This window comes from Morone saxatilis, unplaced genomic scaffold (assembly GCF_004916995.1).
Source record: "Morone saxatilis isolate NCDOM2014 unplaced genomic scaffold, NCSU_SB_2.0 Contig19, whole genome shotgun sequence".
Lineage (NCBI taxonomy): Eukaryota > Metazoa > Chordata > Actinopteri > Moronidae > Morone > Morone saxatilis.
The window spans coordinates 23,896,327-23,910,780 of NW_023339751.1; the positions used below are offsets into that span (position 1 = coordinate 23,896,327).

General features: G+C 41.1%; 2 protein-coding genes across 2 annotated transcripts in view; one reads left to right on the plus strand and one right to left on the minus strand.

Annotated features, from left to right (window-relative positions):
- Positions 1–256: 256 nt before the first annotated feature.
- Positions 257–2,805, minus strand: LOC118329137 (early growth response protein 2b-like). Its single transcript, XM_035663116.1, is given in 2 exon segments — positions 257–2,463; positions 2,465–2,805. Coding segments are annotated over 2 exon segments (780 nt in total). The 5' UTR covers positions 2,528–2,805; the 3' UTR covers positions 257–1,746.
- The window catches only part of kif11 (kinesin family member 11), a 26,006-nt gene continuing 14,188 nt past the window's right edge, over positions 2,637–14,454 (plus strand). Inside the window, exons 1-2 of the mRNA XM_035663882.1 lie at positions 2,637–2,781; positions 3,040–3,112. Of these exons, the coding sequence (XP_035519775.1) occupies positions 2,637–2,781; positions 3,040–3,112 (218 nt within the window). The remainder of the gene's footprint in view (positions 2,782–3,039; positions 3,113–14,454) is intronic.

Genomic DNA, 14,454 nt, shown 5'->3' on the forward strand with positions numbered 1-14,454 from the left:
AGAAATATAGCAAACTACCACCAAACACAACACACACCCTGCTAGCAAGGAAACATGTAATCAATGCAATATTTGAAAAATTATACGAAATCTGGTTTTTAATGATTTATGAGGAAGGAAATGTGTTTAACATGTTCATTAGAAAACATTACTCCACCAATTTAGCATTGCACTCCTATAATACTGTCGGACAGTTCCATTTCCGCCAAAAGACCTAAATGTTTCCCTCTAGACCTTTGTTAAGAGCAACTGCACAACCACAACAACTCGACAAGTCAACATTTATTTGCATCGACAAGAAGCATCAGTCCGGCAGAATAAAAGCTTTAGTGCTCGACTTGTTTGCATAAAAAATATAAAACACAAACACAGAACTTTTATTTTGTCCAGTGACTCTTTCTCTCACATTCATCGGGTAGAAATGCTGGTTGGATCTTTACAAGTATCAACAGGTCTGTGTGTGCATACACCTGAAAGCAGCTAAAAATAAAATCTAACCAGAAAGTAACACTCTCATAAAATCCCAATCATGTGCTGTAATAAAAGCAAAGTCAGCTCTTTGTAAATGAAACATATTAATATATATAATCGTCTCAACATTTCTAATATGATACAAAACCAGGTTAAAAAAAAGCTTCATTTTGCTGCATCTAGCCAAAGAAATTTTCACTGAGTTCACCACCTTAGCCCCATACCAACCTTTCAAAATGGTGGCGTATTTTAGTGCCTATACAGTGTAGCATCGTTAGTGATATTTATCCTGTTTCATCACAATACAAAATACTGCCTGTGTGTATCTGTCTCATGTAACCCTGAAAATCGTCTTTTAACTTTAATATGAGTTGATTCTTATATCTTTTTAGTTACATAATGGTACTGAACATCACTGAATTTACTGTTGGTTACATTTGAGGAGAAGATGTGGGGATTGCAGCACAATTAAGAATTTGATGATGAGGTGGGACGAATCCGAAATTACAGTTTCGTCACCACAAAAACAAAATTGTGCAGAGAAATAACCTAGTGTCATTACTGTAGTTTAAAGTGAAACAGATTTTGATTTCGGAAACCGATGTTTAAGTGAAATTGCATCTGTGTGTGTGTTTGGTGGGGGAAAAACTGAGTGCATAAAGTTTAAGTGAGGAATCCAAAAGTGCCCTCTGATACCACGGAGAGTTTTCTGAAATTGACAGGATCTGTGCATTCTAACTGCAACTGAAACCAAAGCGCCCACACAGCTGGAGGCAGCAGCAGCAGTACAACCTCCTGCATCACTCAGACTCTTGCAGGATTTTGGTCTCATCTTTGCAGCCTGAATTGTAATTGAATCCCTGAGAATGTGAAGCATAGACAGTGGACAGAATGCCTTGCCACAGAGCACTAAAGCAAGCTGCAGCTGTTCTACACACTGACACCAACTGCCATCGCTTTACTGTATATATTCAGTAATGTAAACCAAACTCCCTTTACATTTCATATAATTTAACGTTCTGTTAATAATCTGGACCACTGGCTGATGAGAGGAATTATGTTTTAGTTAATGTGATAAATACTGAAGGGAGGCATGACCAAACACACACTCTGCTTCTGATTCTCCCTGATTTTTTTCAAGATATGGCTTCCAAAGAGATTTCTTCCATTTTGTTACAAGATTCAATTTGGGCTCTGTTGGCAGGCATGCTGTGGAGCTCATTTTCAGATTCAGAAAGTTTACATTCAGCAGCATGGGGCCGTGCGCACTGAGGATTAGGACGCAGAGGACTTTTTCTCCTTCTGCCGGAGGTGAATCTTCATGTGCCTCCTCCTCTCGTCGCTCCTGGCGAACTTTCTCCCGCACTGGTCGCAGGAGAACGGTTTCTCCCCGGTGTGGGTGCGGATGTGGGTGGTGAGGTGGTCGCTGCGGCTGAAGTTCCTCATACAGATGCGGCACTGGAAGGGTTTGTGGCCGGTGTGGATGCGCAGGTGCCGGCTCAGCTCGTCCGACCGGGAGAACCTACGGTCGCAGCTCTCCGCCGGGCACGGGTACGGCCTCTGGTGCACAGGCGTCTTGCTCGGACGGTTCGGGTACTTCCTGGGCCTCAAGATCGGCCTGAGAGGAAGGTTCTGGTGGCTGGGGAAAGCGGCGGCCATCGGACCATCTGCGACCGGCGAGGGCGCACCGAGCGTAAAGTTCCTGATGGTGTTAAGAGGCGTGAGAGGCGGAGGCACCCTGAGGGAGTCTAGCGGGTACGGGAGGGATTTCCTATCCGGGAAAGCCGTCTGGATATCTCTCTGGCAGCTCTGCTGGTAGAAGCCTCCATAGTCAGGCATGATGGACAGCAGCGCGGCGCCGTCTACAGTCGGTTTGGGCACGGAGTTGTAGGACGGGGGCGGGTGGTAGGCGACGGCGCAGGTTGACGTCGCCAGGTATCCCCCTGCCGACGGATCCTGGTACATGTCCCCGCTGCAGGAGTAGGGAGGGCGGGTTGAGATGGTGGGGGTGAGGGGGCGCGTACATGTGGCTGATGTCCGGCTGGCCGTGCGCCATGGTACCGTCCCCCGCGTCCGCTGCGTCTCCTCCTTCTCCTCCTCCTCCTGCGTAAATATCGGGTGAGGTTGAAGGCGATCCAGCCACCGTGAGTGTTCCCGGGGTGGCGATGTCAGCGCTGACCACGTTGATGACGTCCCCCACTGTCCACGGTCCTCCTCTGGAGTCCACCGAGAACTTGCCGGTAAACGCCACAGGGTGCGTGCGTAAAGTTGCCACGTACTGCGCCAAGTCGCCCTGGAGAAGCAGCTCAGGTGCGCTCCTCTCCTCGAACAGAAAATCACCTGGAAATGTAGAAAGGTGGACTCGGTTAGAACGAAAATTAAAGATCATATTAACATTGTCATCCTGTGACACGGTTGCCATCTAACGCGCGGCACTCCACGACCATTGGTCGGTTTTAATTTCCAGATCATTAGAACGTTTTGGTGCCATCAAAGACAGAATGTCCCGCTCATCCAAACCATTTCACAACATATGATACAAAACCTTACCGCTTTCATTCTCATCAGGTTTCCCTTCAGGATCTTCAGCCTCCTCTTTAAAAACAATCGACGTTTGTGAAGACAACCCCCCCTCCGCTGTGTACACATCTTTAGGAATACTATCCACAATACTGCTGAGAGACATAGAAACTTCATCCGCCACTTTAGCAGTCATTCTGTCTGTGAGTTGGAGATTATTCGTTTTAAACTAATTATATATTCAAGTCACCGTCCCCAGTTCTCTGCCTCACTGACTCTCAAACATTATGAATATGTTCCCTCATTTTGTCTGTTAACCCTTGTCTGTTCCGCCTCTCATTTCTTGTAAATAGCTCCTGGATGGTGCAGTATGGTTATAAAGGGAATCTCTGGGTGTCCCGTTACGTCATTAACCAAATAAGGACTTTGTGTTTAAAAAAAAAGAGGGAACTCCAGAAATAGGACTGGTGGAGCGTGCCGTGACGAAACGTGGAAGCAAATAAAAGGTACAGGTTCGAGTTGAACTATACACTTAATACCGCCGAGAATCTCAATGTGGGATTTTATTGTAACTTTTTTCCCCACAAACATCAGCACGTGCTTAATGCTGCTGTAAAGCAAATAAAAGAAAGCTCCATCATTCGGAATTCCGGTCACCATTTGTCCATAAATGGATTCTCCGGTGAGGTGAGAGGATCTCGGTCTGCTTATATGGCCGGTATCCGGGTAAATTGTGTTACATTGTGTTGTCTTCGTGCCAGCTGAGCCCACACACTGACAGCACAGACCCATTTGTTTTCTCTCTTGCCTTGTCAGGAACAGATTACTGCTCTGACTGAGTCTCGCTATTGTTGGCCCGCTGAGATAGATGAGGTGATTAGTGAGAGAATAATCTTTTAATTTATTTCCTTGAGAAGCTGGTTTCTATTGATGCTGTGCATTGTTCAGGAAACACTAATGCATTTAGTCTTCATGAAGTTTGATGTCTTTGATTAAGAAATGTTAGTACTGAGAAAACATGAGGGACATCAAATTCTCCTCAAGCAGAGGCTTAGCCTACATAAACTACAAGATCCTTTGAAAAGTCAGGGTCCATTATTTTGAAATACTAACACCTTTCTATTTTCGTCCAAAACTGACAAAATTGCCATCACACATATCCCATTTTCACTCCCCAAAATGTACTTAGAGATCACTGTTGAACTGAGATTCCAAACATTTGAGCTTGAAGTAAGATTTCTGGTTTTATAGGTATTTTTTTAATATCCATTTGCAAAGCTCAAGACAGACAGGAAAGGAGGACAGAGAGAGGGAGGGAACATGCAGCAAAGGGCCACAGGCTGGACTCAAACCCATAGCCACTGCAGCAAGGACACAGATTTGGGCCACAGGGGTAAATCTCTACCAGGTGAGCTACCAGGGTACCCTAACCCCTTGTGTATCTGTATCTGTTCAACACAAGGTTTAAGTTTACGGAGACTGACTCTTTGTGTGAGAGTGGAGTCATTTCATCCAGAAACAAGAAAAAGTAGAAGCTTGGTTTTATCCACATGGAGTGAAACGCTGGAAACTTCATTTGTACAAAAAGAAGTGGTGCATTTCAACTCAACCAAGATGACCTGAACCAAAAACTGACCTTAGCCTAACAACAACAAAAAAGTGGACTAAAGCCGATTAATCTTCTTTTACATTTTTTTCATGCATTACAGAAAAAAACATACACAGTTGTTAACTATCAGATTGCAACTTGCTCGCTTCACCCTCCCTTTCCAAGCACAAAGGAGAAACTATGGTGGCCATAAAACACGTTAAAAATGCGAATGCCCCAATCTAGATCTTAATGGAAGGTGAAACGCAGTGTCTGTAGATATAAATGTCTCAGTCTAAGGTAACAAAAAAGCAAGGATTCCTACATTCAGGTGATTATACATTTTAAATTAAAACACAGTTATGAATATTATATTCCATTTCTGCAAATAGATCCTCCTAAATGTTTCACACAGGACCTTTTAAAGGTACTCTGTGGGGTTTTTGACCACTAGTAGCGCTATGGAGCAGTGTTTTTATAATCAGCTCCAAATGTGCATGGACGGTTGACAGTTTTTGGTCGTAAAGCATAAAGAAATATAGCAATGCACCACCGAACACAACGAAGAAAACTGCTAGCAAGAAAACATGGATGTAATCAATGCAATATTTAAAATCTGCTTCACAAATAATTTATGAGGAAGGAAACGTGTTGTGACCTCAAGGATAAATAGAGTGGGTTTTGGTGAGAAACATTGAATAAAGAGAAAACTCCACAGGGCACAAAAAACACAATTTCACCAATTTAGCATTGCGCTCCTATAACACTGTCAGACTCAAGCTGGACCATTTTTAAAAAAAGGATCAAAATCGATGCAGGACAACCAGACTTTTGATATTCCACACATTCTCCCATGTCAAAACCTACAATACCCACAATACCGTGGACTGTTTGGTCAGAGATTCAGGTGTTAGCCTAAGCCTGACAACCAGCTGAATCTGCAAGCTCTTGTTTTATTTGTTCTGATCCCCCCCTCCCATTCAGACAGACTAAAATAGGGCAGGGTTTTATATGATGACTGTACAGAGGAGCACAACATTATTGGCCGTTGGGACCTTTTTTGTACACAACCAAGATGGCTGCCGCTAATGTGGAACTGTTTCTGTACAATCTGCTATCACATCAGTTTTAAACCTGACTGTATATTTCCTCTAAAAGAACAAACAACTGCACTTAAAGCTTTGTTTATAAGAAATATGTGTTTGCCATTACAGAACTTCTGGCAGGATTTGGTGAGGTTATGCTACGTCACACGTTTCACTGCTCTGATTGGTTGTAGGTCTATTCAATTGCATCCAGAGACATTCTTGGCTGCGCACGTTGACGATGCCCCTTGGAAACTTTAACTCCACACCAACAGATTTGTTTCATTTTCAGGTTTGTAGTCTTCAACTGACACTAAATCAAACATCACTTGAGGACATTTATCGGACTTTACACGGCTCCCTCTGGAGACACTAAAGGCTTTATAGTACTACCTTTAAAACATAGTAGAACTCCCCAACACCTGCAATCAGGTTCTAATATGTAAAATTGGTGGAGTTTGGTGCAGATCCTCTGTATATACCCCAGACGATGAATCTTTCCTTTAGCCACACCTTCAGCTCAGAGTTTATATTCATTTATAAGACAAATCCACATGGGATTCATCTTTTTTATTCTGCACACCTCATAAGGAAAGACAATCTGGTTGGAAACGCTGAGTCCTTTTAGATATTTGGAGTGTAAAAAGAACATATTTAAGCTGTGATGCTGCTTCTGTTTGATTTGCTGATTAGAGAGTTGATCAAGATGAAGCCTTCTGCTGGATCACTGAGCTGTGGAGACGAACAGAGCGAGCAGGAGGACTGCAGCTCTCCGAGCCTTTTGAACGCCCACAGTTACAAAAATGTTGGTGTGTATTGTCGTTGTGTGGCGAGCCGCCCACCCTGTGGCAGATGGGGGTTTGGTCGGTGCACATGCACACACACAGACACACAGACACACACACACACACACACACACACACAACACTGCAATGAACCAAACTCAGAAATCAAATGCACACATTTAGGCAACACACAATACACTCCCACATACACACACAAATACACACTTTTGCTTGGAGTCTCTGCAACAAATATACACACCAACACACACACTTTCTCTGTCAGAATCTGTCGAACAAACACACACAAATCCACCCACACACACAAAATCTTTCTCTTTCCTCTCTCTACACACACACAAACACACACACACAGCTCCGTGGGGACGGTGCCCTGCTTCCACCCTTCGCCCACGCTCCTCCGGGCTGCCGAGGCTCTGGGGGGTTTTTGGTTTTGTGTTTGGAAGCTCAGGGTGTCAGCCGGGGGTCCGGCGGCTCGGCAGACCCCACCACGCCGATTAATCATCTGTCATCTGCGTTTTTTGTTAATATGGATCTTTGTCTTCATCCTCAAACGACGCTCGGGTCGGGCCGGCCGGCCTGCTTACCGCCTGCCGCCCTCGTTGCCATTTTTGCAACCAAACGTAACCGAAAAACTACAAAAACAACCAAACTGCTTTCTGTGGCTTTCGTTCCCCAAGTCGAAGGTTTTATGCAGTCATCTGCTGTTCGAGCAAAAATTGTGACCTTTTGAGACCTCATTGACACCTCACTTTTGTAGCATCAAAAATACTGGAACAGAAACAAAACAATAGGTTGCTTTATTCTTTCCTCCCAATGATGAAATTTGATTTGATTTGATTAAGATTTGTACCTCAAATTCCGAACTTCTTTCACATAGTAGTTTCATGTGTCTAATGCTAACTACTGCTAGCTGCTTCGCACAGTAATCCTTTATTTTCATGCAGATTAAGAATCTTTTTCATCAGTTCTTGACAAACTTGTTTTTTTCCGGACTTCCGCCATTTTTTAACTTTCCATTTGTACGTCTGTTATTTTAAAGACCAAAAACGAGGGTTCTAAATGCTTCATACCTGATTTTCTTTGCTGCTGCTGCAACCCATTATCTCTACATGTATCAATATATTTTAATTCTTACATTGCTTTTTATGCATTTTCTTGTTTGAGAAAAGCAAAGAGTAGATGATGTGTAAGTTTGGATCTGCTCTGGAAATACATCAAATCCATTTCTGAAAATGAAATCCCCGTATCTGGAAGAAATGATCCAGGTTGACATCAGGTTGAATCATTTTTTTTTTCAACAAAACACTCCGACTTTAAATAAACACCATAAACGATCACAATTTTCTGCTGCGGTTGGTGCCAAAATGGTAGGTGTTTTTTAAATGGTGGATGACTCATTTAGGACGCTTGTCCTGCTTTTACCCTGCAGCAGATTTAGATTATAAAAACAAGTAAATGTTTGATAAATGATCCGCCAAGGCCTTAATGTACCTAACGCTCTTTTATGAAAGTACCATAAGACATAACTTGTGTTAAACCCGTAGGCGTTGCTTAATTTGGTGATGGGAACATCCATGACGGGACGTTTGGAGAATGAATAAAGCACCATAAATCATTCTGATGTGCTCCTGTGCTTCATATTAAATTGGTCTCTGTCTCAGATTTCTCATTTTGGGATTGAAATTCTTGATCAACCTGCAGATGAGTCAGGGTTTGGGAGGTTTACGCAATGAACCCTCTAACCGAGCCATCAATGGAAGCGATTGCATATTCATGGGAAATGTATTGACTGCTGAGTGTCGGATAATAGACAGGCACATCAATGACCGTGGAGCCACAGTGAAAGACTCAACAGTATCTCTGCGACCCACGATGTGTCGATGGTTACTCTCAGAGCTTGTCGACTGATATCAAATGAGGATAATTAGCCTTCTGAATCCGGATCCGGATAACTTTTATCGTTTGTGAAGCCAAAGAGTCCTATTATGTTGAGCTAGACCATTTGGAGCCACAAGGTTTGAGAACATTTGAGAACAAGTTATCAATATTCATTGTCCATTTGCAGAATAACAAAATAAAACAAAAATAGAGAATAATATGTTGAAGACTGTAGCGGCTCTACAATTGTTTTTTTTTACTGATAGATGAAAGGAAACTAATGCATTTTATACCATAGAATTATGTTCCAAAGCATCAAAAAAGAAATGAAAACAAAGTTGGCAAAATAAAGCCAACGGCCAGAGATATTGCGAAACTGCAGTTTGGTTTTGTTGTAGTTTTGCTTTTTAAATCTTCCTGCTGTTTATATCTGTGCATGTTGTAGAATTTTTCAAACGTTTCAAATCAAAGTAGCTTTTACCAGCCACATTTTTAACATTGCTGCTCTCAGAAATAAGATTCAGTCCAAACAGTTCAATACAAAGACATTGCATTAACACAGCACCTCCAAATTTAGTCCCACACTCATATCTAGGGCTACACCTAACAATTCCTCACATTAACATTAAGTACTTGTACATATAGTGACAGAAATTAAAAACACCCCAACAATTTCCCGAAGCCTGAGTATGTTTCGTCCAACCAACAGTCCAAAACGATATATATAAAGATATTTTGCTGATATTAAGTTAACTACCACATAAGACAAAAAAAGCAGCAAATCTTCACATTTAAGAAACTGGAACTAGAGAAAGTTCTGCGGTTTTGCTTGAAAAACAAAAAATAAATGTCTGTAGATTGACTAATCGATGAATCGTTTCAGCTCTGCAGTAAATCTGATACCTAAATTTGCCATAAAATATGACATCATCATACAGAATGACAACTAACGTCAGGCCTTTTGCTGACTCATGGCATCTTCATACGTTAGAAAACATAGAGTTGGCATCAAGCTTCAATTGTGATAACAGAGGAACATGGAAACAGTAGTAGTAGTATATTTCACCTAAAAAACCCATTTTAGCTACACACAACTGTATAAACACCATATTTTCTAAACCAGAGAAGAAAACCTTTACAAATAACTTCATTTTTACATTATTTTCTTTTTGAAAACATGGCTTAAGTAGATTTATGTAACTAAAGGCCTGAAATTGTAAACATTAATCACATTTATCTGTTCTCTGTCGCAAACACACAATTTCCAGATGTTTCAGACATTTTTTGAACATGTTTGGTTCTTACATTTCATTTCCTTTCAAAGCACATAAACCCTCTCACACTAACTGATGTAAACAGATCTTAAAGTTGAACATGTGGAGACACAGTGACTGATGTGAACAGAAATCAAGCTTTGAAAAGATTAGTTTTTCACTTGTGTCTCCATATGATTTGTACAATTCATTTCATAAAGGTATTTATCTGAAAAATTCTCTGTATTAGTAGCAGTAATTGTGAAGTTATTCCAGGTATCCCTCCACTAGCTCCCTACGTATCCATATTAAAGTGGATCTATACCCTTATATGACAAAAGAACAAGCCTCAAACTCACTTTAAAGCTGCAGTGAAGAGAAATTCAAGACGACGTCCAGCGGGCCTCCTCCTCGCTCTCCACGGAGATGGGGGAGACGGATGGAGAAAGAGAAAGAGAGGGAGAGGATAGGGAAAGGATCGAAGATGTTTCTTGAGGTGAATGAAGCCCAACGTTTGTCAGTCCGAGCACAAAGTTACCCGCTCTGAATTTCTGCCTCGCCCCCGGAAAGGGTCATCATCACCCGGGGTCTGAGTGGGCTGTCAATGACAAAAAGATAGAGAGGGAGAGAGAGAGGGACAGGGAGAGAGAGAGACTGTGTGTAGGGGGGGAGAAACAATACGATTGTTCCCACCTCACTTTGCTTCCACCCTCGCAGTTAAAATTGTTATGGTAATGAAGTGGATTTTTTGCTGGACAGCAGATTGTAACAGAGAGATGTTTCTTTGACTGGAAGTGGAGGCCGCTGCTAATGATGGGGGTGATGATGATGAAGAACGTATACCAGCACTAAGTGGGGAAAGCCTTAACTCCTACTTTTCCCCTTCAAGGTCCAGTGTGTAGGATTTAGGAGTTGCAGATCGCAACTCCCTCGCTTCACCCTCCCAGTCCAGGACCAAAGGAGAAACTTTGGTGGCCACGAAATGCAGGAAAAACACAAACGCACCTATCTAGAGCCAGTGTTTGGCCTGGCTACTGTAGAAACATTGTGATTTAACAAGGTTCTTATATTCAGGCAATTATACACGAATATAAACATACCTATAAAAATGATATTCCATTTTTGCCAATAGATCCTCTTAAATGTTACACACTGGACCTTTAAGATTGTCAAAATACTCTTAGTACACACTGACAGACCGCGTCATGTATCATCTTGTTCCAGTATGTTTTGTGCCTCATTAACACACATTCTCCAAAATTCACCCCAAAGTATTTGGATCATCATACTGTGTTTGGATAGAACAATGTTGCACAGTTTGTAATAACTGACGACCAACAGAACAGTGGGGCTGAAGTGGTTCAGCTGGCATGAGAAATACAGTATTTCTTTTTAAATAAAATAAACAAATAAATGTGAAAGTGAATGGTAATATAATGTTGTACCCCTTGCCTGCTGAAAAAGGGTGTGTGGGATTTAGTGGCATGTAGCAGTGAAGTTGCAAATTGCAACTAACGAAATGCTGCTTCCCTTCCAAGTGTATAGGAGAATGGTGGCCGCCAAACTCACAAAAATGCAAATGCCCCTATCTAGAGCCTGTGTTTGGTTTGTCCATTCTGGGCTACTGTAGAAACATGGGCGTTCGCTGTATCCTGCCTTTACTGGTAAACACCTACATGTTTCAAACTTCATGCCTCAGTCTGTAACACACTTTCTCTTAAACATTTGAAGTTTCGAGCCCTAGATGCTATCAATATGAAATCTGTGATGCCAGACTTTAGAAAGCTCCCTCAGAGCCACAGAAGACTTAGACTTAGACTTCTCTTTATTGATCCTTTTGGGATGACTCCGCCGCAAAGAAATTGAATTTCAGCAGCTACAAAAAACAGTGTAGAAAAATAAAGAGGGTATAAAAAGAATTAGATATAATATAGAAGCAGAGATAAGAATAAAATAGAAGAAATAAAGAAAATGAATCAAATAAGATAAGTGTAGAGAACTGTATAGAAGGCATTATACAGCATGAGCAGGACTAACCATGATGACTGAAATCACCTTTATGTGTAAAATCTGTGGCTTGTCCCTTCTCTGTGTTCATCTGCAGATATGTTAACATGCTAAAACATACAGTATCTTTAGAGAACTGTTATCCCAGTTAAACTGAGCTACTTAAAGTTTATGTTTAATTAATGTTGTAAAGCAATCAGCTCTGTTTTTTGACAGAGATCCTCAGTTTCTGAGCCTAAAAGTATATGAAGAGCAAACTGAATTTGACATGTTTGCCAAAGCATAATTGTGGGTTTTATGGCCAAAAAGATAGACTTCATTAGACTTTCATGACAGTCTGCACTGGCTCTTCAGCCAAACTGCATTGTTTGCTGCTTCCTGATACACTGCAGCCTTTGGTATAAGCTGTGTATGCTTCTTTTATGCATATTATTGGTAAAGTTCAAGGCCCTGTGTGTAGGATTTAGTGGAGTCTAGTGGTGTAGTTGCAGATTGACCCCGCTTTACCCTCCCCTTTCAAGCATGAAGGAGAAACTACAGTGGCCGCAAAATGGCGAAAAATGCAAACAGCCCTATCTAGAGCCAGTGTTTGAGCTGTATTCAAATGGTTGCAATTTGCACCACTAGATGCCACTAAATCCTACACACTGGTCCTTTAAGTATTTGTACAATTTTCATTCCACCAGCTCACTGAAGAAACAGTTATTAATTGTTGGTTTAGCAGTATGGCTTGTAAGACAAATATAGTTTAATTTGCATAACAGTGTATTGTTGGCCTTCTCACTTTAGCCAGCCCTGTCTCCAAGGAATTATATTTATATAACCAATTTGCAAGAACAAATAGGTATTTATGGAAACCGTATGCCAACCAAGTTTTATATTAACATAATGTTGTTAACTAACATACCTGAATGTTATTCTGAACTATAGACTGTGTAATTAAAAATGGACATACGTTTCTGTAGAGCTGTTGTAAAGCTCAATGTGGTCGGCTCTGATCTTTGCCATCTTGGCAGTCCTGTCACTACCAGCTCCCAGCTAATCCGAGGAGGGCTGAATGAAGCCTGGTTACTGAAAACCGCCACTTGGCACCCACCTATAACTCAAAGTGGCTATGACTGTAATTTTTTGTTACTCCTTGTTGTTTTCATTTGCCCGCCACAGAGGTTGCAGCTTGTACTTGTATCAGCCAAAATCAGTTTGCATTATCTTGCATTACTATTCGATGACTATAAAAGTCAGCAGGGACTTGAGGCACAAGAGTTTTTATTAACATTTAGTTGAAATCAGGATCTTTCCCTAATCATAACCATAGTGATTTTGAGTGTGGATGCGAACCCTGGACTGTAGTGTGATTGTCCTGCACATCCACCATGTCTATGTTGACACCACAACATAGACATGACATCAATTTAATACTATAAAAATGTAATTTCTAGGAGACAGGGTTGCTTCAGCAAGACAATGAACTGCCTTCTGGTTGTAGGCTGAAACTGTAGTTTTTGAAAGTGAATAGCCTGATAATGTAGATTTATTTCAGCATCAATAGTAGTTGTAAAGTTTCCATGCTTGCAGTGCATATTTTAACCACATTTCCAGAAAATCAGTAAATGAATAAATGCAAGTATCCATTCACTACTCTTATGTGAATATGAGTTCATTGGTAGATGGATAAACAGCTGGTGGAGCTGCCATTAAACCATTGCAGAGGAGGACACAACAAGATGACGTCGCTGAAAGCGCTTCAGTTAAAGCTCAAATGAGGGAAAACCTGGTGAGCGGGATTGTTTAAGAAACTAAATTAAACTGAATACTGATGCTGCTGTTTATGCTAAAGCATGAAGTACATTTAACTAGTGTACTATCAGAGGTGTTTACAAGACACTGTTGGTTAGCTGAGTGAATATTATGGCAGGTAAAGAAATGTGTGATAAAATGTCAGTTCTGGTTCTGGACCTCCAACATGGCTGCCAGACCCGCGTCGATTACATCATTACTGTAAACAAAAATCAACAACAAAAGGAGCAGAGTTTTGTTGTTTTCATGTGTGTCTTTGAATCCATCCATGCATAAATAAGTGTGTGTGTGTGTGTTAAAGGGGTTTCCAGAGCAAAAAGGGCAACCCCCTCGTCCTCCTCAGGGGGCTGAGTGGGCGGTCGGTCCTCAGCAGATGGATTGCTGCTCGCCCCTGGTCACTTCATAATCCTGAAACAGACAAAGTGCGTCAATGTATGAAATAATTTGATATTTCTTTAGATTTATTGTTTTTGATTGGATTAAAATAGAGCATTTTAAAAATGTTTTTGGAGAGAGAGAGAGGGGGGGTGGGGTGGGGGGTTTACTGGAATGTCTCTTTTTATGTGTTTGTCTGTATTTTGGGTCCTTTGTGTGTCTCTGTTTGTGTATTTACAAATATCAAATGAAAAAATATTATATTATTTAAATGTTCGTGCCATTTTTTTTTTTTACATTGAAATGAGTTAAACATCTTTGCATCATGCTAATACTGTTAGTGTGTGTGCATTTCTGTAACTGCATCATTTTGTACTTTTTCATGAACATGGTTGTGTGTGTGGGTTTGTTAATGATTGTGTGTTTTGTATGTGTAGCTGTCAGATGATCATGTAGAAATGAATAAATAAAGTCTTACATAAGCTGATTCTTTTTTTTCAAAGTTGTGCAAAAATATGTTTTATTTCACAAGACATTAAATGAATCACATTCATAGTGGTCTGAGATGCACTTACAATCCTTAAAGGGACATTTCACCCGTGGAAACATTAATATTTATTGAAAGTGGGTTATATATGTAGTCGAAATGTAACATAAATTTTGAATTTGGTGCC